Source organism: Apodemus sylvaticus, chromosome 16 (genome assembly GCF_947179515.1).
Source record: "Apodemus sylvaticus chromosome 16, mApoSyl1.1, whole genome shotgun sequence".
Classification (NCBI taxonomy): Eukaryota; Metazoa; Chordata; class Mammalia; order Rodentia; family Muridae; genus Apodemus; species Apodemus sylvaticus.
This window is the reverse complement of record NC_067487.1, coordinates 46,956,890-46,980,415: the sequence shown is the minus strand read 5'-3', so window position 1 is coordinate 46,980,415 and position 23,526 is coordinate 46,956,890. Positions and strand designations below refer to the sequence as shown.

Genomic DNA, 23,526 nt, shown 5'->3' with positions numbered 1-23,526 from the left:
TAGGCTAAGAAAATTAAAATGCATAAATTACTAATATCAGATATGGAGGAGGAGATATCACTCCATACCTATAGATGGAAAATGATATAAAAGGAAGACTATGAATGTTGTATTATAACTAAAATGAAACAGACTAAGTCATGAAAGAGACAACCTGCCAAAAGTCACACAAGAAGAAATGGACAATCAGAGCAAGCCTGTATCTGCTAGAAAAGTTCAATCAACAATGAATGACCTTCCTAACAGAAAACACCGGGTCCCCATGGACCCAAACACTAAGGAAAAAAATATACTAAGTTGTCTCCAACCTCTTGCAAAAGACAGAAACAGAGGGAGTACTTCTTAATTTTCCTATGACCATTATCATAATGCCAAAATGAGAAAATAAAATTATAGATCAATAGTTCTAATGAATGCAAATATATATAAAAAACATAAAATGCTTTTGTTAAAAAACATTTAAATTCCAATAACATAAAAAAGTTATGTTATATGGAAGTTATGTTATATGACCAAGTGGGTTTTATCTTGAGTATGAAAGCTAATTTGACATTCAAAAATCAATGTAATTTATCACATTGATAAACTAAAAAGAAAAAAATCAAGTGATCATATCAATATATACAAATAGAGCACTTGATACTCTTCAATACTGAAGAGTATTCATAACAGAGACCCTTAGCAAATTATGGATAGAGGAGAACTTTCATATTTGATAAATGATATCTACAAGAACCCTAAAGCTGATATCATATTTAATACTGAGAAAATAGAAGCTTTCTGCAAAGATCAGGTAAGAATGTCCCTGTCATCCCTGCTTCTCAACATTTGTACCAGAAATCCTAGGTTGTGCAGTAAATTAGGAAATAAAATGAAGGAAGGATAAAACTGTCATTATCATGATCATCTATGTAGAAAGTTCAAAAGCATCAACAGATAGTAGAATTAATGATCGATTATGTCAAGGTTGCAAAATACAGAATTAAACATTTTCCCACCCACTGGCATTGAACACATAAAATCTAATGTAAAACCACGTTGTCTTTAACATTTACATTCTTCCACTGGAAACATGTAAATCTAACAAAAATATGTTCAAGATCTTATATGAGCCGAGCTATACAATGTGGATGAAATAATTTTTAACTTAAGAAATAGAGGCATATTTCATGTTTCTGGGTAGGAATTCTCAATATTGTTATGAAAAAAATGTCAGTTCTTCTCAACTTACACAGGGATTCAAAAATGCCCCAAACAGCCTACACACCACTGAAGGGAGAGTTACAGAACTAGTTCTCCTGGGCTTTGTGACACACTGTAAAGCAACAGTGAGGAAGTAGTGTCATAGAGAAAGAGCTCCACAGGGCAGAATGGAGAGCCCAGATACAGACCCGCATAGACACAACCAACTGACACTGGAAAAACAAAGCAGGAGTAACAAAAAAATAAATTGTGATAATTCTGGGACAACTGGATGCTCAGATTTAAAAACTGTAAGATGTAAAAGAAAAATAAAATAAAATATAAAATCAAATAGTAAGATAAGTCTAGGTAAAGACCATATATTCTTCAACATAAAAAGAACTCAAAATGGATCCCAGACCTACACACAAAACACAAAACTATTACACACCCAGAAGATAATGCAGGAGAAAGTCTAGATGATATTGGGTGTGGCAGCATCTTTACAGATGCCACATCCAAAGCCACAAGTTATGAGAGAAATAAATTGATAACATGGAGTTCAATCTGTTATAAGCTCTATGCTGCAAAAGATAGTATAAAAAGAGTGAGAAGCCAAAGTGGGGAGTGGGCAAGATGTTTGCCAAAAGCACACCTGATCAAAGATTGTTATCCAAAAGCTGGAGAGACGCTGAAAGGTCAGGAGGAAAATGAACGAGTCACTTAAAAACAGACAGAAGACATGGCCAGACATTCCATCCAAGGAGAGGCATGATAACTAGCATGTGAAATGTTGTTCAAGGCTGGGATTTAGCTCAGTGGTAGAGCATTTGCCAAGCCTGCAGGAAACTTTGGGTTCAATGCCCAGTGCTGGGAAATAAATAATAAGTCCAATACCTTGTGTCATTAGGGAGTTGCAAATTAAAACAACGATAAGAAAAAAACCATACATGTTGTGATACACAAACACAATTCCTAGCACTTGAGAGGTGGAATCAGGAAGATCAGGAGTTTGAAGTCAACTATTTGAGTTGGAGGCCAGCCTGGGATACATGAAACCCTATGTTAAAACAAAATCAATAATGAGATATGATATACACGTATTAAGAATGGCCCAAACCCAAAATGCCAACATGGATAAATATGAGGAACCTAGGAGGTTTCATTCACTGGCAGTGGGTAGGACTGTGAGCAGTAAAGATGCACTGAAGATGCTTTGTCAGTTGCTTGTATAAATTAAGTATGGTTTAACCCTTTGAGCAATCATGCTCCTTTCACTTAGAGAAGCTGAGAGAACTTTTAACTTTTAAGTCTATCCAGAAGCCAATGCATAGGTATACATAGTTTACCTTAATATGTTGTCATAAGCTGCATGACTTTGGACTTGTCCTGACTGGGATGAGGAGGGAATCATGAAAGGACAGACCCAAGTACAGACGATCTCAGGGTGTGTGCTGTGCTGTTTAGAGACTCACTCTAGCCTGGTCAGTCAGGGATAGTTTCTGCTACTGAGCACGTAGACAGGTTTATTTGCACAGCTGAAAGGGAGGAGGTTGGCTAGCTATCTCCACAAGTGGGGCTCTCTGTCCTGGAGCAGTTTCAGATTTCAGTTATCTGGGAGGAGAAGCTGTGGTTGATAGTTTCTGCATACACTGGTTTTAGCTAAAGGTCAATCATTGGTAACATCCATCTTTGTAATTCCTGAGCCTGACCTGGAGAAGACCTGGTCATTCCCACCCGTCCCATCTGAGGCACTGGGGAACTTGACATGGCCACGTCAACAATCCATATTTACTCAGAACTTCACACAGTGGGTGAATGGGAAAATGTGCTTCATTCAGATAATGGGATCCACACCAATTGTATGAACGGAGTGTCAACTTTTGAAGTAATTTTTTGGTGTGTGGACTGGGGAGCTTCATGGGTAGGCCCTAGCTCATTTTCTCTCTTCTGTCCTCCAACTTATCTCTATAGTGTTAGTAACTGAAACAATTCTGTAGCCTGTTAATGCTTGTGAACCCTCCAGGACTATTGCCTTAGAAAGGGTCCTCCGGCCAGCACTTTCCCTTTCTCTTTGTCAAATGAAGCTTTCATCATGTGCCCTCGAGAACAATTAGGGTTTCCACTCATTTCAAGCTCTGATGCTTCCCGATTATAAAATGATTTAAAGGAATTTCTTGATTGTTCAAAAATTGGAAGAAGCTATTACATAGTAGAAATCATCCTTAAAAAGCAAAAGGGCTGAGCTCTGGCTCTGTTGGTAGAGTGCTCGCCTACCATGCATCAAACCCTAGGTTCCATCGCCAGTACCACATAAAGCCGGGTGTGATGGTGCATGCTTGTAAGCCTCAGCATTCTGAAGCAGAATCAGGATAAATACAAATTCAGAGTTATCCCAGGCTACATAGTGAGTTCCAGGACAGACTGGACTACAGGAGACACTGCTTCAATAAAGTATAGATGATAGATAGATAGATAGATAGATAGATAGATAGATAGATAGATAGATGGGTAGATACTTAGTTACACTCTATCTTCCTTCAGAAAATATTTAAGCAAGACATTACAACCATAGGGAGACCAATGTGGATCAGATATAATTTGAGACAAAGTGTTTGGTACCAAACCTATTGCATTCTTCAAAAACCTAATGAATCCACAGTTTTAGCCACTTACTGGAAGAAAGATAAGAAAAGTGGAGGAATAAAATATAGTTGATCCAAATGAAAAAGAAATGAATTGGCAAATAAGAAAAATACAGTGGTTTAGATTAACGTCATTCTGAACTATTCCTCTCTACTAAATACAGATGAAACCAAAAAAAGAGTTGTGTGTATCTTTTTTTTTTTTCAATTAAAACCATTTGGAGAAAAATATTTTCTCTGAGCAGCAAATGTATGAGGCATTTGCAGAACAAAAAATATTTCTTAAATGATGGTTTCAGAAGAAAGACAGGAGGCCAGAAGCAGATCACTACTGAAGAGGGCTGCTCCCTCATTCCTATTGATGGTCACACATATCATTGATGTTATAGTCTCTCTATCCTCTCCAGGCAGATTGTGCAGTCAACCAGTCCATGCCAAGGTGACTAAAAGTATGTTGATTCTAGCATTATTTCTGTACTTGGAATCCAGAAACTGTTAGGTACACTCTTCCTCCTCCTCCTCCTCTTCTTCTTGTCTTCCTCTGTTGGTACAACACTTCTTCCTCCTCTTCTTCTTAACTTCCTCTTCCTCCTCTTCCTCCTCCTCTTCTGCTTCTTCCTTCTCCTCCTCCTCCTCCTCCTGCTGCTCTTCTTCTTCACTCTGAGAATAAACCCACAACCTTATATCTGCATTCTACCATGGAGCTAAATCCTTATCCCCACAGCAATTCGAAACGGAAAAAAAAATTTGTACTAAGGTTGGTTTAATGGGAATGAAGCTTTTGGGTAATATCTTCAATTCTTCTTGAAGATGCTAATAAGAACTCAACACGTTTTTCCTGATATGATAAAGCCATGTAATTTGCTCAGACTAATTATATGTAAGTTGAAGCTACACATCTTCCAGATAGATGTCTTCAAGAGTTGGTCATTGTCAAAGTCAACTAAATATAGACAAATTTTCAGAAAAAAAAATCATTTTTATTTGAGAATAAACAAGAATCAGACTGGAGTCCAAGATAGATAGATGTGCCTTCTGGGCTGTCTGGAGGACAAAGAAAAGGTTGGAGGTATAATTGATACAGAGAAATGTACAATAATTTTAAAAGAAAGATGACTTTTGGTGAAATGGAAAGCTCTGATTAACAAGCGGTAGCAATTGTGATATAAAGTTACTCTTAAGATCGACAGGTCTGCCATCAGATTTGCTTGTTTGTTTGGTTGGTTAGTTGGTTGGTTGGATTTTTGAGACAGAACTTCTTTGTATAGTCCCGGTGTCCTAGAACTTCCTCTATAGACCAGAGTGGCCTCAAACTCATAGAAATCCACCTGCCTCCACATCCTGAGTGCTAGGATCAAATGTATGCACCACTACTGCACTGTTCTGTCAACGGTTTTTAAGTATAGCTAATCCAAACTAATCCTAAGGGCAGGGCCGACTGCTGCTTTACAATGGTTCAGAGACATTTGGAGCAATACCCTCAGCCTAAATGTTTCTTCCTTTTTATATGGTTTTCTGACTCTACTTCGGTAGGATGTAACAGGTATGATTCTGTTTTGTACATTAAATTTTGTAACAGTGATACCACCATGTTCCTTTCCCCCATGTTGCTGGGATCAGCTATGTTCAAGTAGGTGACATCCATCTGCCAAGTTTCCTGAGTCCACATGAGGTTCAGAGCCTACTGCCAAGTTGCTGAGGCGTGATGGAGAGAAAGACTGGGAGAGTAATAGACTGTTGCTTTACGTTCGGTACTACTGTATAATTGAGTTTATGTCCCTTAGAATATCAGAGAAGCAGTAACTACAGTCAATAGATAGTCCAACCAATTAATTTATTTTTAGGGAAACTTTTTTTAATGGTTTATTTATTTTCAGGGAAACCTTTTTAATGATCTACTTATTTTTATGTTTATTTTATAGGCATTGGTGCCTTCATGCATGTGTAAAAGGGTCAAATCACTTGGAACTGAATTATAGACTGTTGTCAGCCTCCATGTGGGTACTGGGAATTGAACCAGTGTCCTGTGCTAGAGCAGCCAGTGCTCTTCGCTGCTAAGCAATACAGAAACTTTCTAAATATAAGAATTGAACATTTTCCTTTTTCCTAAGGATCCTAAAAAGCCTGTCAACTATTCTTGAAATGTAGCTCACCAACCAAATGTGTTACACAAATAAGCATTTAAGGCACTGGCTAGATTTGAGGAATGCTACTAATGGTAAGATATCGCTGCTTATATATCCTAAATTTTATCTGCACTGTTAAATAGTTCTATTTTTGACATGCTCCCTGAAATTCTGGAATTCATATTGTATCTACCTGAAGATAAGAGTAACTACTCACATTTCAATATGTAAATGTGAAAATATGTCATTGTAACTCAGGATTCATCTAAAAAGATTTAGCCTGAGATGATCTAAATATCACTAATAAGATCAAGAATAGCTTATGGGACTTCATATGAACCAGTGTTACTCTCATGAAATACCAGGTTTGTTTGTTTGGGAACCACTTAGAATTATGGTCCATGTTTCTTCAGAGCTGTTTCCAATATTCAGTCAAGGACATGTTTGAATATTGTTTGTTCTATCAAAGTAACTTTGTTTGGGGTAAATAATAGGGAGACAAGTATTTGACCTTAATGGGCTATTTTAATTATTGTTTAGTTTAGAGAGATTATCTGTAGCTTAAAATGCACATCATGAAGTTTCCAAATGTATTCAAGTCCACTGTTGTCAAAGACAACAAAATGTAATTTAAAACGCAACTTAAATTTCTTGTAGCAAATGCCACCTTCTGTTCATCTAACATCCAATGCTGAAAACCAACACGGCACTGTTTAAAGTAAATTCAGATAAGCATCGGGTGTGCACATCACACAATGCCTTTTGCTCCTCTGAGCTTTTCCTTTTTTTAAAGAGCAATGATTAGGTTTTGAGCTTTTGTGCTCTCAGCGTTTGTGCTAGACAGGATGTAACTAGCCTTGCATTCATTTCTGGACACTTTCAGGAAAGGAGCAGAGCCAGTGACAAAAGTGTCTCTCGACGCTGGGCTGACTCAGAACATCTCCATATGGATGTCCCAAGACAACTTATTCTCATGTGTCCCAAAATGAACTTGCCCTCCCCTCCCACGCGCAAGCTGTGTTCCACAGTCTCATTCATCTCTCTCACATCCAATCTCCGCTGATTCCGTGGTTCTCCCCTGGGGCCCCACTGTCCCAGGCTTTCCCTCCCACCAGTGCCCCTCCCTCCAGTAGCTCCATGCGCCCTGCTGTGTTTGCACCAAATTAAGCTCTATAGAGCACAGGTGATAATCTCCTGTTCAGTAAGTCCTCAATACGTTCTCTGGAGCCCAAGATCCTGGTGCTGCTCTTCACTGCTGCGGGGCTCCTCTACCCTAGCCTCCCTCTCCAGGTCCCTGGGCGGACCTTCCAGCACTCCAGCTACAAGTCCAGTTTCAATGAAGTGGAGCCACAGAGGATAGAGGTGAACCTAGGTATCCATTTCTCTGCTTCCTTCCCACACCACCCAAAAGATCTGCCTCTCCAACCTGTGGCATCGCCCTGTCCCTGAAGCCTTCCGAATGACTCTAATTTCAAAGCATCTTATGCTGTTTTTTTTCAATATAGGAGGTTGAATTCAGAGCCTTGTACTAGTAGGCGAGTGCTCGCTCCTGAGCTATACCCCTGGTCCTCTTTTTCATTTTTCATGTTGACACAGGCTCTCATTTAGTTGCCCGTGCTGGCCTCAACCGCACTCTGTAGCCAAGTGGTTCTTGAATTTATGATCTTCCTGCTTCAGCCCCCAAAGCAGTTGGGATTAGAGGCTTGCTGGCATCAAGTCAGCTTCTAGAATATATTTCGCATTCCTCCTTTTGATTTTCCTCTTTTCTTCTTTTCAGACTGAAAGTATCTTCTTTCTTTCTGCAGAGGTCTTCCTTGTTTAATCCCAGGATGTCCCTGCGCTGGGTTTACTCAGCAGGAAGGTGGCAGAAATGGAGTGTGTAAGGGGCAAAGAATCTTGTCTCTGCTTAGGGAGAAGGATCACGCAGATCAGGAAGACCAGTTAAGGGGCTTCGGGAGCATAAGGAATGAATAACATTTCCAAGCAAGCCACTGAAATGACGTATCTACCTTCAACTGCTAGTATTACCTCAACTAACTTTATAAAACAAACATTCTTTAAAAATGAACATAAAAGCCCTGTTTCTGAGTGAGGTCGTCAAGTGGGTCAATAAGGCGATTTAAAGTTGTTCACACCAGAAAGTTGTGATGACAAGGTTCCTAGAGGGATTTAGAAGGAATGTGTTTTCTACTGAGGTCATTGACCCTTGGTAGAGACGAAAAGCTGGTGGCCGTGGCATTTCTGGACTTGTTCAAGCCATTGGCCATGATATCCTTCATTTGTCAAAAAAAAATATTATGAGATAAAAATAGATAAAGTGAACTATTTGCAGATGGGCTGAATGTCTTCACAAAGGATCCCCGTGGTCTGGAGCTGCTCTCCGTTAATTCCAGAGACATGCGAAGCAGCTGACCCATGTGGAACATCTTTTGCACGTGGTTGTTGTTGCCACTAGCTAGGAGACCAAGGGCGAGAAAACTCTCCTCCTAAAAACCAGAGTTGAGAGATGAATGGAAAAAAATCTAGAAGCAGAACATCCCAGAAGCATGATGGCATTATGCCTCTCCCTCCCTCCTGGCCCGCCCTGCCCTGCCCCGCCCTGCTCCGCCCCGCCCCACCCCGCCCTGCCCTCCCCTCCCCCAGCACAGGATGAAGTTATTCCTCTTTTTTTTAATTTTATTTTATTTGATATATATTTTTATTTACATTTCAAATGATGTTATTCCTCTTAAGAAGTGATCTCCTAGCCAGGTGGTGGTGGTGGTGGTGGTGACAGCGGCAAGAGCACTTGGGAGGCAGAGGGAGGAGGATTTCTGAGTTCGAGGCCAGCCTGGTCTACAAAGTGAATTCAGGACAGCCAGGACTACACAGAGAAACCCTGCCTAGAAAAAGAAGGAAAAAAAAAAAGAAGTGATCTTCTAGTCAAGAGACTGGTTTTGTCTTCTGTTCCCTGTGTTGCCAGTCAGTTGTGTTTAAAACTCTTATCTCTGTTGATAAATGTCACAGTTTAGATTAATTCAACACGCATGCACACACACACACACACACACACACACAAATATGCACACATGTGTTCATGCATGCACACACACACACACATACCTCATAGAGAAGAAAATTACAGTGGGAGGCAAGCCAAGCAAGAGTGAATTAGGTGGGTGTGGGAACAGAGGCAAAACAAACAAACAAACAAATAAAAAACCCATCAACAACAACAAAAACACACACTGGAAAAGAGATCCACATTTTTAGGGCACTTGTGATCTTAGGAGCGTGGAGGCAGAGGTGGTGTCGAGAGTGGTGGTCTAGACATACCCACATTCAAATTTAATAATTGCTGTGGGTAACTGAAATTCAGACAGAATGAATCCACTGTGAGAGAGAAGAATAGTAGCTTTCAAGCCTTGGTCCAAATGGGTCAATATGGAGACATTCTGGTTGAATGGGTCCTTTAACACACCTCTGGGAAAGCCTGACACCATTTGGACACAGCTTGAAAACCACTATGATAAGTGAGTCCCTGTCTACTGTTTAGCAGAGGGCAGCTCCTACAAATCTGATGCCCTACAGTGCTCTCAGGTTTCTCCTGGTGCAATCTCTAGCCAATCCCAAGGATGTCTGGCTCTGCCAGTCTTCCCTCCGTTTCATGGACAGCCCTCCTTGTCTTATCATTACCCATAATCCCTCACTCATCTCCCTCCTGCTGGTCTCTGTCACGTCCCATATGTACTGAACACAGAAAACAGACTGTTCTCCTAAAGTACTTTTGTAATGCTCCCTTGCTTAAGAGACCACAGACGTAAGCGATTACCACGGCTTTGTTTCTGCTTCCCTTTGCCATGCCCCAGCCTTCTACAATCTCTGTTGCAACTCACATGACCCTTCTCACCTCAGCCTTATGCAAACTGTCCATTGTCTTGACCACTCTCTGTACATACTGCCCTCCCGACTCCTGTCACCCGATGATTCCTACTGCTTCTCCTTATATATCACTTCCTTAAACAGTAGACAGATCCACGTCTCTATCTTGTGCAAGCTTACATCACTTGATGGCTTCTCTATCAAAAGGAATATAATGATCATAATTTTAAGGGCTTTCTTATTATCTCTTTCTAATGTAAATAAGGATGGTTAATCTATAGGACTTACCCTTATATTCCCAAATCATGTATTGCTACAGTATAATTTATGTAGTGGGTGAATGAACTCAACACAAATATTTACTGAATAGATGAATGAATGAATACATGGATTCACTCACTGGTAGAATAATTGACAAGTATGGTATAAGAGTATATGGTTCTTTGTGGCATCCTGTCAGGGGGTCTTTCCTTTGTGATTCCCATAAATGGGGGCCACAAGTAAAAGCTTCTCTCATCTTCCCCTAAATGGGATACCCAAGACAGGAATCATGAACTTTTTGGAAATGAGGCACACTCTGTACAAAGGAAGATGTTGCAATTCTATATTGAAGAAAGTATTTAGGCTACAATTTCCCTCATAGCTGTTAATGCTAGGAGATAACCCCACCCCCACCCCCTAGAGCAGGAAAATGACTTTCTTATAGTCAACAGCGTGGCTATGTGGGTAATGGCAAATCTTAGCTTCATTAAAATCTGCTGTTCTGTTGAGCAAAGACGTGCCAAGAGTCTCAGAAATAGCATAGTCATGCCTGAAACTTAGTTCTTGCTGCTACCGACTGTATTTCCTTGCTGTTCTCAGAAAGCGCATTGCTAACTCAACATAATGTGTGCAGAGCTTCCTTTCCAACTCACATGGAGGCCTTTGATGCTGGGAAAGCAAGAGGCCAAGGCCAGAGCACTTCCTCCTAATTTAAATTTCTAGCCCAGCAAAGCCCCGAGTGCAGTGGGCAGGATATGGGTGAGGCAAAGGTCAGAACAGGCAAATCCAGGGGAAACAACAAGAAACCCATCCCTATACGAGTCATGGCCTTGTCTCCTGGGACTTCAGAGACAGCTTTACTTTTTTTTTCAATCTGTTGGGACTCTTAGGGGAGAACAGTACCTTGGATGTCTGCAAGTAATACAACTACTCAACAAAAGCAGGATGACCATCTAAGGTCCACCTTCCACCATAATCTTATTATAAAGAATGAAAGGTCTTCATTTGTCCAAACTACTTGTCGTACCTCATCCCTGTGATCTCATGATTGAGAGGCCAGAAAGGGAACAGCAAGCCTGGTCTCAAGTTTCATTTCACCCAAATAGTGAAACAGCAGAACCACATGATAGCAAGAAAAAAAAAAAAAAAACAATCAAACAAACAGAAAAAGCTTATTTGCGTAGTGGAAATTACGTGCCTGGGAAACTGAATGCATTGTGACTCACCCTAACTATTCAAGATTGATCATCGCCAATCGGTAATATGATGGGAATTACCTGCTGAGCCCCTTGCATGGGAAGTGGCTCACACTAACCCCGTGGGACTCCACCTTCAAGCTCATCCCATAGACAGTTACTACTTTCTGTCTGTGGGATGAGCTTTTTTTTTTTTTTTTTTTTTTTTATGAGTACTTTTTTTACTGCCATGCCTGCTGTTCTCTTTGGAGTGCACTAAATAAACTTGTCGTTCTCTATCTGCTCTGGTTTAAAGACACAACTCTTTTATCCACCACCAAATCTCCCATCATAAGAAGCTGCAGAGACCTTTAAACAACATTTGAACTTGAAGTCCAGGGTCCCATGGTGCACAAGTCTCCCGTAGACAACAATCCTTTAACCAAGGGTTTTATTGTCAAGACCCTGACTTGAAAATGGGAGAGTCAAAGCTGCTTTTTATTTTCTTAAATGAGTTATAAGAAATGTTGAGTTATCTCTAGGAGTCTTTTCAAATTCTTTCTTGCTGTGTGAACTTTGTAGGTTCTGGTTAGCTCCTCTGCTTAGTCATGGCAAGGAGCCATAATACTAGACAGATACTGCTCCCGGCCTTGGGTATTGGCACTGAAGATCGCTCTGGAAGCACAGCTCTTTCACTGTTAATGTCCACGAATCAAGAAGAAATGAGTAGCTATTAAAAAGTTATTTAAATTCAACATGCACACAACACACTAGGACATTGGGCTCTTTTCTTATTTCCTTTTTCACTCATTCATCAATTTACTCTCAGGAATCCAGAAACTTACAATCTAGAGGGATGGACAAAAACTTAAAATATTGGAGAATGTATATTTAAAAGGCTTCTGTTGAAGATGTCAAAGAAAAGAAAGAAAAGGAGCAGCATTAGTTCAGGGCACTTCAGAGCTGAAGCAGACCTCGAGTCTATCTACAGTGTTGAGCACATGCACTTGTCTACAGACCTGCACATGCTCAGATGCAAGCTGATCTTTGAACTGGGACAGATCTCAGCTTTCTGCAGCATTGTGCTTGCATCTGTTATCCTCCCGTACAACAGACTGTAGACTTAGACTTTTCAAAACCTACTTTAATTAGAGTTCTCCTTTAATTAGAGGGGTTGAAATGTTTCAACCCCTCCCCCTTCTAACCCACCATCTAAAGGGAGGGGAGAAAAGATGGTAAATAGGAACAAGGGGATGTAGACCTGTTTAGAAGTAGTTCTTCAGGGAGATTCCAATCTCCATTTGTCAAGATACCAGCAGTCCAATTCAGTAGTGTTAGCATACCAACTGTATGGTTCAAAAGTGTGTCATCAAACACAAATCAGCAACAGCTGTAGGATCCAGCAGAAACCCCCAGGCCTCTGCTAAATTGGCATGAGTCAGCAGGAGCCACCAGGACCAGCAGCAAAGACTGGAGATCAATGAAGAGTTGCACAACTAGCTATGCAAGTACCGCATCGGTCTGTTGAGTCCTATTTATATGCTCTCTAAACATCACACGCCCGCTCATGGGTCTTGCCTCAGTAAAACATTACCTGAGCCTGCAACAAATGACACAACCAGAGTTTCCACTTAAACAGACTCCTTCCCCCAAACCAACCAGCTATTTAGACCACTCAGAATCCCTTACTTAGAAAACAAATTAACTTTTGTCAGCACTAAATCAATTCTCAATCAAGAAGTGATTGAATTTCCTCCACCTTTTGTAGTTTAAAGTTACAAACACCAACAGCATTTTATAAAACCTGGGAGTGTGGACCCAGAACTACTCGAATCTGCTTTACTGAACTAAAATCAGTAAGTCTAACTTTCTTTTTCTCAATTGCATTGATTTCATTCTCATGCAACAGTTGCAACCCACCCTGCCCCCAAAAAATTTGGTTCAATCAGCCCCCAAACAAGGAAAAAAATTAATAACTCAGATAACGAACAACTGCCCTACAGGGTGAGGTTCCTCTCAGAAAAGGTTACCCCAGGGAGCTTAGCTAATTTGTGGGTGCTGCTCTATTTATTTCTCCAGTTACTTACTATCTAGGATATTGGCTACATCCTAAAGCTGGTTTCAGGGGGATAAGGTATGAATATGATGAAATTATATTGCTCCTCAAAGAATAAATATGATATTTTAAAAATCAAAGCACAAAGCTTGCAGGTGGGGAAGATGGCGGACCACACCGTCCTGTGGGCAAGAGCAATGGGAGTGGCTCGGGGAAGGGGGCGGTGTCAGCGGAACAGGTAGGCAGAACATGTAATTGCTGGCTTTAATCGTCTTTGGCAGCAACAGAAGGCATCCAAAGCAGCTGAGCTGGAAATGGAACTGAATGAACACAGACTAGTGATCGATACACTGAAAGAAGTGGATGAGACCCGCAAGTGCTCCCGCATGGTTGGAGATTTGCTGGTAGAGTAGAAATGCTGCCTGCCTTGGAGGGGAACAAGAAGCAGATACAGAAGATCATGGAGACACCTCGGCCGCAGCTTCAGGCAAAGGGAAGAGAACTCAATGAATTCCCGAAAAAGCACAACATTCGTCTTATGGGGGAAGATAAGAAGCCAGCAGCCAAGGAAAACTTAGAAGGGGCTGGGGCTAAATCCAGCTCACCAGGGATGCTGGTCTCTTAGGAGCTAAGGCCTCTGCTTTTTTTAACCTTGATTCCCACTTTTGATTTCTTTTTATTGTTGTTATTTTCTCTGATATTGTAATTATTTTTTGGTTAATTAAATGTTTTGGTCAGAAATAAATAAATACTGGTTACAATCAACTAAAATCATAGCTTGCCTCCCTCATAATCCAGGGTCTCTTTGCCCCAGAACTCCAGGAAAAGATCCTGGGATTCTTATGACTTCAAGGACACTGTGTCTTCTGTACTGGGTCTTAATAGGAAATCCCTTTAAACCAGTAAGAAAAGGTCCTGAAAAGAAAACAGAAAAGCCAGCTTTATGATTCCTCATATCTAAAATGAGGGTAGACCTCCCTTGCAGATTTGAGGTATGACTTGAAGTATGACATCAAAGTCCCTAGAATAAAACATACATTAAGCAGCTATGGTGTTTGTTTAAACCAGTGGCTCTTAACCTGTGGGTCTCGACCCCAACAACCCTTTCACAAGGGCTGCCTAAGGCCATCGGAAAACACAGATATTTACATTATAATTTATAACAATAGCAAAATTACAGTTATGAAGTCACAACGAAAATAATTTTATGGTTGGGGGTCACCACAAGATGAGGAACTGTGTTAAAGGGTCACAGCGTTAGGCAGGTTGAAAACCACTGATTTAAGCAGCGCTGCTGGCCTGGGATAATGCAAAGACTGTGGGACAGTGCGTACTTTCTAGAACACACTGGTGTTCTTAAAACAAGATCAGAGACACGAAATGTTGAGGGGATTGATATCAGGGCCACGCTGACAAGAATGGCTCTGCTCTGGTTTAAGGCGTGTTCCCCAGGATTCACACATCTGGGCTTTCTGGGAAGACAGCCATTTTTAGGGAAGATGAAGGAAACAATCGGGCATACGAGTTTGGTTCGGGGTGACAGACCCAAATCAGAGAGAGACTTTTCTTCTCCAGCCATCTAAAGCATTGGGTCAGAATGGGGGAGATGGAATAGGAAGATCAGACTCCTTTGGGAGTTGGGGGCTTCTACTTAGGGTTGGGATTGGAAAAGACTGGACTAGTCAGAGCTGTCTCCAGCCCAAATGGGAAGGAAACAGGGAGGGAGGCATCACATTTAGGGGCCATGAGAGAGACAGAAGTCAGAGCCAACAACTGCAGAAGTAGGAGACACACTTCAGGGCTTGAAAAACAAGCCCTTGTTGCCCCTATGGGAGTGTGTCCATCCTCTGTGTGAGTCAATACATCAAGTGCTGTCTCAGGAGGGAAGCAGAGGCAGCTGAGCTTGGGAACTCCAAGGCTGTAAGGTAAGCGCACAGGTGTTAACCCTGGGGCGGGGGTGGGGTGGGAACAGTGGGAGGCTTCCCCAGTGCTGACTGACAGCAAGGCCATACAGATTCTGCTGGCCACTCTAATTATGCCCCAGAGTCTGAGACCATGGAAAACCAGGCCGCACGAGCCCATTACTTCCTCCTGGACAACACACAATTGCTTGAGCCAAGTTGAATTGCCCTTGTGGAGCTATGATCAAAATCATTAATCCCCCTGCCTCCTACTTTGTCTTAAACTGCTAGAGAGGTTTCAGTCACGTGTTTCATTCCTTTCTCTCTCTCTTTTTTTCTTTTCCTGTTTAAGTAAACACTTAAGCACTTTTGGAAGATTCTTTTTGCTCTTGGATACCAGGGCAGGGAGACATTCCAGGCACTCAGGAAAAGTAGCTCTTTAGGGTGTGCATAGATCTTACGGTAGGAACCAGTCTCTGTCCCTCTTGTCTTCAGCACAGCTTTGTCAGGATATTTTTTAAATCATAGCTGCTTTATTATTACTCAGTTCTGCCTCTTTCTGGCAAAGCCACCTAACATGTTGGTTGGAAGCAGCTGGGATCGCCTTAGTAAATGTTCTGGTTACAGAAAAAGAATGTGACTATTTAATCTTTTTCAGGACAGAAAAGGCTTTCTTTTAAAACTTCTATCCTTTTTCTCTTGGGCCCTCAGAACTGAGGATAATGCTGCTTTTTCCCCCCAACATATTTTTGGTCTGAGGGAATTTTTTATTCTGTCAGATAAATTTATTTCTTTAACAGACAGAATTGAGGGTACAATAAAGAGATCTCATTGCGTGTGACTCTGTACACGAGGTCCAGGGCACCATGCTGCAATGCTATTTGGTTTTACAAATGACTTGGGAAGACTTTTGTTTAGTAGCACCTGTTCCCAGTCACATAGACACATTCTTATCCTGATCTTTACATTAGTGTTGATGGGGGATGGCTAAGGTTTGGTCAACTAACCTTGTTTTTATTAAAAAACAAACAAGTAGAGATCATTTAAGAGTAAGCTGATACATTCTTAAGTTTCAGTTTATAGGAAAAGGCGCAGAACAGGATGGGGCCAGAGAGCTTTGACTAAGAGGCCACACCCATGGAATTAGCAGCACTCTGTAGTTGCCTCTTGTCCTCACTCTGGTCCCTACATCAACCAAAAAGCACACTGCTGGCATTTATTCTAGTCCCTGTCCCACAGTTACCTGGCAACAGCCAGGTGTGCCTGACTCACTGTAAAAGGGGCTGCTCGCCCTCTTGCTCTCTTCTCTCACTCTTAAGCTCCTGCCCCTCTCTCCCCATCTCCCACCCCTTCTCTCCATGTGCTCACGGCCAGCCTCTACTTCTCTTCTCTCCTCTCCTCTCCTCTCCTCTCTCCTCTCCTCTCCTCTCCTCTCCTCTCTCTTCTCTCCTCTCCTCCTACTCCTCCGCTTCTGCTTCCTCTTCCTCTTCCTCTCCTTCTCCTCCTCTTCCTCCTCCTCCTTCCCCCCCTCTCTCTCTCTCTGCCTTTCTCTGTCTCTACTCTCTCAACTCCCCTCCCCATGCCCTGAATAAACTCTATTCTATACTATACCCTCATGTGGTTAGTCCCTGGGTGTGGGGGAAGGGATGCCTCAGCATGAGCACACAGAGGCACCCCCTTCTTCCCCCACACCATACTGCACCTCCACCAAACATACCCCTGTCTCTTCTCTATCTTTTTATAAAGCACGACAACCACTCTGCTTTCCAGCATCATTGGTTATTGCTTTGTCTCTTTCTAGTCTTCATAAAATTGATCCTTGGATATTTTGTTTCAAGTGGACCTTTCAGGACAGTCTCATTGTTGTAAGTTGTAAACATTGAAGATTTTTATGCCTGCCCCAGATCCCAGATAATGACATGAAGACTGTACTCATTTATAACCCTATGGCCTTATAGCTAGGCATTGTGTCCCACTAGCTCATAGTTGCTTCTCCTTCCTTCTCAACCTGCTTCTTCCTCCGTGTGCGTCTGGCTGAATCTGCGGTGCCTGACCCCTTCCCAGAGTTCCTCTTCCTCTCTGGAAGTTCCACCTTACTATTCTGCTTATTGCTGTAGGTCATAGGGTTTTTATTTTAACCAATTTTATTTTAACACTGTCCACAAAATACTAAGGCAGAAGATGCTCTCTGCTGGTTCAAAATCTAGCATTTGAATAATATAAGGATAATCTTTACACAATGCATAAAACATGACTCCAACAGTAAGTAGCAATTATATGCTTTAATTTTTATTGGTCTATATTGCCATTACGTAAATATAGCACATGTGTTGTGCCCATTTCTGCTACAGGTTTCCACTTTACTTATTCCTAATTCTGCCCGCCTGGCCTTCTTTCCACAATGATCTTACAGCCTTTTCTTTTGCTCCAGTCTATGGTGGTAATAGCTGCTCATAGCTCCAGGATACCCATTGTTACTCTGGCATTAAGCATTACTTAACGAGAACCATCCAAGTTCTGGACAGGAGAATGGAAGACAGATGATACATGCTAGCCTATTGGCCAAGGCTTTCCGAAACTGCTGTATTGGTCAGGGTTTGCCATAAGATAGTCTGTTCACATTTCATTAGTCATAATTTGGCCAAACATAATTATAAAGTTGAAATATGATCTAGATAGCTAAGTGTTTGTCTTAGTTGAGGTTTCATTGCTGTGAACAGACACCACGACCAAGGCAACTCTTACAAAGAACAACATTTAATTGGGGCTGGCTTACAGGTTCAGAGGTTTAGTCCATTATCACGGCAGTATCCAGGCAGGAATGGTGCTGAAGGAGCTGAGAGTTCTACGTCTTCATCTGAAGGCTGTCAGAAGAAGACTATGGTTTTCCAGGTAGCAAAGAGGAGGATCTCAAAACCCACCACCACAGTGACACTCTTCCTCCAAACAAGGACACACCTACTCCAACAAGTCCACACCTCCTAATGGTGCCACTCCCTGGGCCAAGCTTATTCAAACCACCACAGTGTTCAACTAAAAAAAAAAAAATCTTCTTATTCAATGTTGGAGATGGAAACCAGGATCTTCCACATGCTAGGCAGGAGAGCTATGACTGAACTACATTCCCAACTCTTTCTGCACCACCAGGGCTGGTGAAAATCTTGTAAGTTAAAGTACTGCTAAGGAAGAGGCACTAGCCTCAAGCACTCACACAGTTTAACTCAAGACACTGATTCAGTGCTACTCCAACCACTCGATATTCTGATTTTCAGAAATGAATGATGCGTAAGCCTGATCTAGTCTCATGCAGTACAGAATCTCTGCTCTAGTAAATGGTTCTATCATTCTGGCTAGCCATTAGGAATTTCAGAGAACATCATCAGCCCATGTTCCTGTCTTTAGATAGTTGCCACAAAGATGTAACTCTGGTATAGAAGGTATATTGCTCGTAGAAATTGCAGGTCACCCAGAAGACACCCAGGAGGGTGATAGAGGGGGAAATACTCTTGGAAGTGAGATACAGGATTAGGGTAGAGTCAGACCAGGCTCAAAAAATTCCAGAGGAAAATGAGAGGCATTACATTGCCACGTTTCAAGTGGGTAGCAAGGGGCCCAGGGATCCTAGAATAGACCTAATATGGAAAAGAGAGGGTGGGATGAGGTAGGTCAAGTCCACAGTGGCCAAGGGAGGGTAAGATGCTGAATATGCAAATGAGCGTTTAGTGGGTGCTTCCATCCCATAATCTCTCTGTAGTCCATATCTATAGAGATCTTCTAGTGTGTTCCAATAAAAGACAATGTCACCAGACAATACATCAAAGTGAGGTCCAAACTGTAGGAAGTTTACCAGAGATTCAGATCTTAGGACTTGGCCTCTTCTCTGCATCAACAATCTGATGGGTCTCCAGAATGACTCGCTTGTGGGATTCATCCCCAGCCTTGGTTACTGGAGCAAGTGCTGGAAGAAAGAAGCACCATCACCATAATGCCTCATTTCTACGTGGCTTGAAATTCTCTCCATTGCAAATTTCCCACTGGGAAGAGGAGAGAGAGGAGGGAGAATGACTACAAAGAAGAAACAGTTGCTCTTTCCTTGTTATTATTATTTTCGTTTTTTTATTGACTAAACCATTTGTTTACTTTATATCTGGATTACAGCTTCCCCTCCCTCTTCTCCCCCAGTCCCTCTCTCTCACATCCTCACCATCCACCCCTTCCCCCTTTCTAGGACCTACTATGTATCAGATTTAATTCTAAATGTGTGAGGCACTACTGTTTCTAAGGAGCTCACATGCTAATGGAAAGAAACTTTTAAAAATGTTTACTTTGGGCTAGCAAGAGGACTCAGTGGGCACAAGCACCGAGTTACATCTTTGGGACTATGTAATAGAAAGAGGCAATTCTCTCTTGCAAGTTGACCTGCACACATCTACCATGGAGAGCTATGTGTAACACACACACACACACACACACACACACACACACACACAAATATAAATTAACATTTTTTAATAAAGTTTAGATTATCTAGCAAGTTTTTATGTAGTGAACGACTCTGAAGAGGATAAAGTCGGATAGTACTAGAGTAACAGGACTCTTTAGCTCAGTTATCAAATTCCTGCTACATGGTGATAACTGAGATCATGGATTGCTACTGTAACAGATTACCAGAGACTTGGTGACTTAAAATAATACTACATGTTTACACATATATAATGTCATAATTATGCAGGGCAAAGGTCAAAGGTCCTAAGTGTATCTTACTGGGCCAGAATGAAGCTACCAGAAAGCTACAGCCTTAGGCTCCAAGAAGAAGCCAAGTTCTTCCCTTTGCCAGCCTTAAGAGGCTTTTGCCTTCCTTCTCCCATGAAAAGTCACGGAGGGTTTCCCGACCTGTCTCTGCTTCTGATGCTCACTCTCCTGTCCCCTCATGATTAGAGTCACCCTTGTGAGGATGGGGAACTGACCTGGGTATTCCAGGCTCATCTTCTCAGTTCTGGGTCCCCTGTCTAACAGCACCTGTAACTCCTTGTGAGATAATGTAATTTATTTAGAGGTTCTAAGGATCAGGATGTGGACACCTTTGGGGGCCATGATTCCACTTATCTCATTCCCACATGATAAACCCCGGCAGCCCTGCAGCGGGATGGACAGGGGTGAAGACCATGATGCAGATGGGCAGGGGTGAAGACCATGGCACAGATGGACAGGGGTGAAGACCATGGCACACATGGACAGGGGTGAAGACCATGGCGCAGATGGGCAGGGGTGAAGACCATGGTGCAGATGGGCAGGGGTGAAGACCGTGGCGCAGATGGGCAGGGGTGAAGAGCATGGTGCAGATGGACAGGGGTGAAGAGCATGGTGCAGATGGGCAGGGGTGAAGAGCATGGCGCAGATGGGCAGGGGTGAAGAGCATGGTGCAGATGGACAGGGGTGAAGAGCATGGCGCAGATGGGCAGGGGTGAAGAGCATGGTGCAGATGGGCAGGGGTGAAGAGCATGGTGCAGATGGGCAGGGGTGAAGACCATAGCACAGATGGGCAGGGGTGAAGAACATGGCGCAGATGGGCAGGGGTGAAGAGCATGGTGCAGATGGGCAGGGGTGAAGACCATAGCGCAGATGGGCAGGGGTGAAGAGCATGGTGCAGATGGGCAGGGGTGAAGAGCATGGTGCAGATGGGCAGGGGTGAAGACCATGGCGCAGATGGGCAGGGGTGAAGACCATAGCGCAGATTGGCAGGGGTGAAGAGCAGGGCACAGATGGGCAGGGGTGAAGACCATGGCGCAGATGGGCAGGGGTGAAGAGCATGGCACAGATGGGCAGGGGTGAAGAGTGAACAGAGCACTTTCACGGGCACAGGGATACGGAACTGAGGCCACATCTCTGCAATCTAGTTTTCTAGAATTTGGAAAGGAGGTTTGCATTATGGACCTACAATGTGTCAGAAGGAAACCATCCTGAGTCACACAAGGTATTTATGCCATTCTCACTTGTAGAAAGAATGACTTTTGGCCTATCCCTGACACTTTGTCAAAGTTTTCAAAAATATACACTCCATTAAAAAAAACAAAACAAAACAAAAAGCCCAACACATTGGGTCTAACTTTTAATACCTTTGAAACCTTTTATTGGAACACCTATCTTTGCATTGGATATTGAAATGCATAAACATTGATTCTGAAAATCTTACAAGCCTTTCTTTATTGGCACAGGATTGCTGAGTGAGTGTAGGAAGGTAGAACATGAGGAAGGGAAAGACACCTGAGGCGAGGGTCTTTCAGAGTCTCCAGAAAACAGACTCTTTTATCACACGAACAAATAGAGCTGTTTTTTTTTTAATGAAAAAAAATGGGTTATATTGTAAAGCAAACATTGATCTCATTTTCCAGATCAGCAGAATCAAGTCAGTAGTTCTCCAGATTTAGCTTTGAAGCACTGATTACCTCAAACCAAACACTGAGCTATTCTTTCTTCCAAAAAATAAAATAAAATCTATATCTGATGATGTCCTCAGTCTCCAGGAACCTAAATGTTTACTGGCACACCATGGCCTGCACCACAGCCTCTAGCACTGTCTGTGTGTATAAAATGTCATCACAGCCATCTGTTCCCATGCGCTCTGAGCTGTAACAACCCAGGACGAGACATCAACTTGCCCCTGAGAATGCTGGCAAGTTATTGTGTGTGTTAGCCCCTTCTCACTAGACAAACTATGTGGTTGCTTAACTGTATTTGCTTATTTTAATATCCCTAATATCTTTAATATATAATATAAGCATGATGACTTAAATGTATCCATACATATTTTAAAAAATCATCCCCAGCCTATTCTTTACAAAAGAACAATTGTTGAGTACCTCTCTTGGGTCTTTCCAGGGTTGCCATCCTTTGTGATATAATAATACAGTGCTGCCTCATACTGAGACAGAATACATGTATCTGTCTGATCTGGTTTCCCTGGCAAATGGCTTTACCCTGTGTGACTCGACCTCTTCTCTTTGCTCAGTGTCCTGAGCAACTTCCACAGCAGCGAGGCAGCGTTTTCAGGAGAGTCTCTGAAGAACCCCAGACCTCAGGGTTTCTCTGAGGCCCCTCCCAGGCCTGAATTGAAAGAGGAAAGTTACTAAGTTATTGCACTGTGTCCAGGCAGCCTGTTAAAAGAAGCAAGGCATTGTGAGTGTGTGTGTGTGTGTGTGTGTGTGTGTGTGTGTGAGAGAGAGAGAGAGAGAGAGAGAGAGAGAGAGAGAGAGAGAGAGAGAGATTCAGTCACACTGTGCTTTGCCTCCCAGAGTCAGGCTTTCCTTATCACAAGATCTGAGATCACCAAAGAAACTTGGAAAATTTGAGCCAGTGCCCACATGCCTCTTGTAGCTAAAGAACGGGACTCTTGAATCTGTTATCTCTCAGTAAATCTCATTTGAATAGCCAATGCCCCCACGCCCCGCCATGGAATTTCTGTAAGGAAATATGTTGGAAATGACATAATTTGAATCTGTTCCCATAAATTACCAGGGAAGGGGTGGACCATGCTTTTGAAGGTGGAGGAGCCTTGAGACATGTGACAGGCTCCGAAATAAATGTGGTCAGTCCATCACAGAACCTAATATCTCAAAATATGGAATTAAAAAGATTTTTTTATCAAATTCATACAAAACTGGGTTTTGAAAAGTCCAAATGGGTCTAAGTTATTGTCTCCAAAGGGTGATGATTCTCCCTCACTTTTTTTTTACTTATTTACTATTTTTATTTTGTTTATTTATTTATTATTTATTTATTCACTTTAATTCATCCCAATTGCAGCTCCCTCTCCGCCTCACACAGCCCCCATCCCTGTGCACCTCTCTTCTCCTCTGAGAAGGGGGAGGACACCCCTGGCCACCCCTGAAACCCACTTTTCTTCACCAGCAATAGTCTGACCTTAGGGAGAGAGTGTCTGTGGTGTATGGACTGTAAGCTTCGATATGAAACACACTTGCTTGCTATGTTTGGGTGCAGCTTGGTTGAGCTATAATGGCATGCTGTGTGTGATTCACTCCAGCTTGGTTTGGAGACCAAGTTTCTCAACTTCTCTGGGCCTCAGCCTTCCTCTCTGTGGAAGGGGAATGAAGCTTATACAAGTTTCTCTGATTTGTTAAATAAAACACATGTGCATAGCCTGAGCCATGAAATTAAATGAAAGCCATAACAGAAAAAGAACGTTTCGTCTTTTAAAACACTCAGTTTTGTCATTGAATTCTCTGGTCAGAGAGATTCTGTTGTTCTGATTTTCCAATTAGACGATGGAAATATTTATCTTGTCAATGTATGGTATTTAAA

General features: G+C 42.2%; 1 protein-coding gene and 1 pseudogene across 1 annotated transcript; one reads left to right on the top strand and one right to left on the bottom strand.

Moving 5' to 3' along the window:
* The first annotated feature begins 13,554 nt into the window (after nucleotides 1-13,554).
* Nucleotides 13,555-13,931, top strand: LOC127667023 (prefoldin subunit 2-like; annotated as a pseudogene).
* Nucleotides 13,932-20,314: 6,383 nt separating this feature from the next.
* LOC127666657 (putative proline-rich protein 21) lies at nucleotides 20,315-21,091 on the bottom strand. The gene has a single exon (XM_052159633.1). The coding sequence runs from the start codon at nucleotides 21,089-21,091 to the stop codon at nucleotides 20,315-20,317; it is 777 nt and encodes a 258-aa protein (XP_052015593.1).
* Between the last annotated feature and the right edge of the window lie 2,435 nt (nucleotides 21,092-23,526).

Bases quoted from the DNA above. Each gene is read 5' to 3' on its own strand.
- LOC127666657 (XM_052159633.1), bottom strand. From the start codon at position 21,091: ATGTGGCCTCAGTTCCGTATCCCTGTGCCCGTGAAAGTGCTCTGTTCA.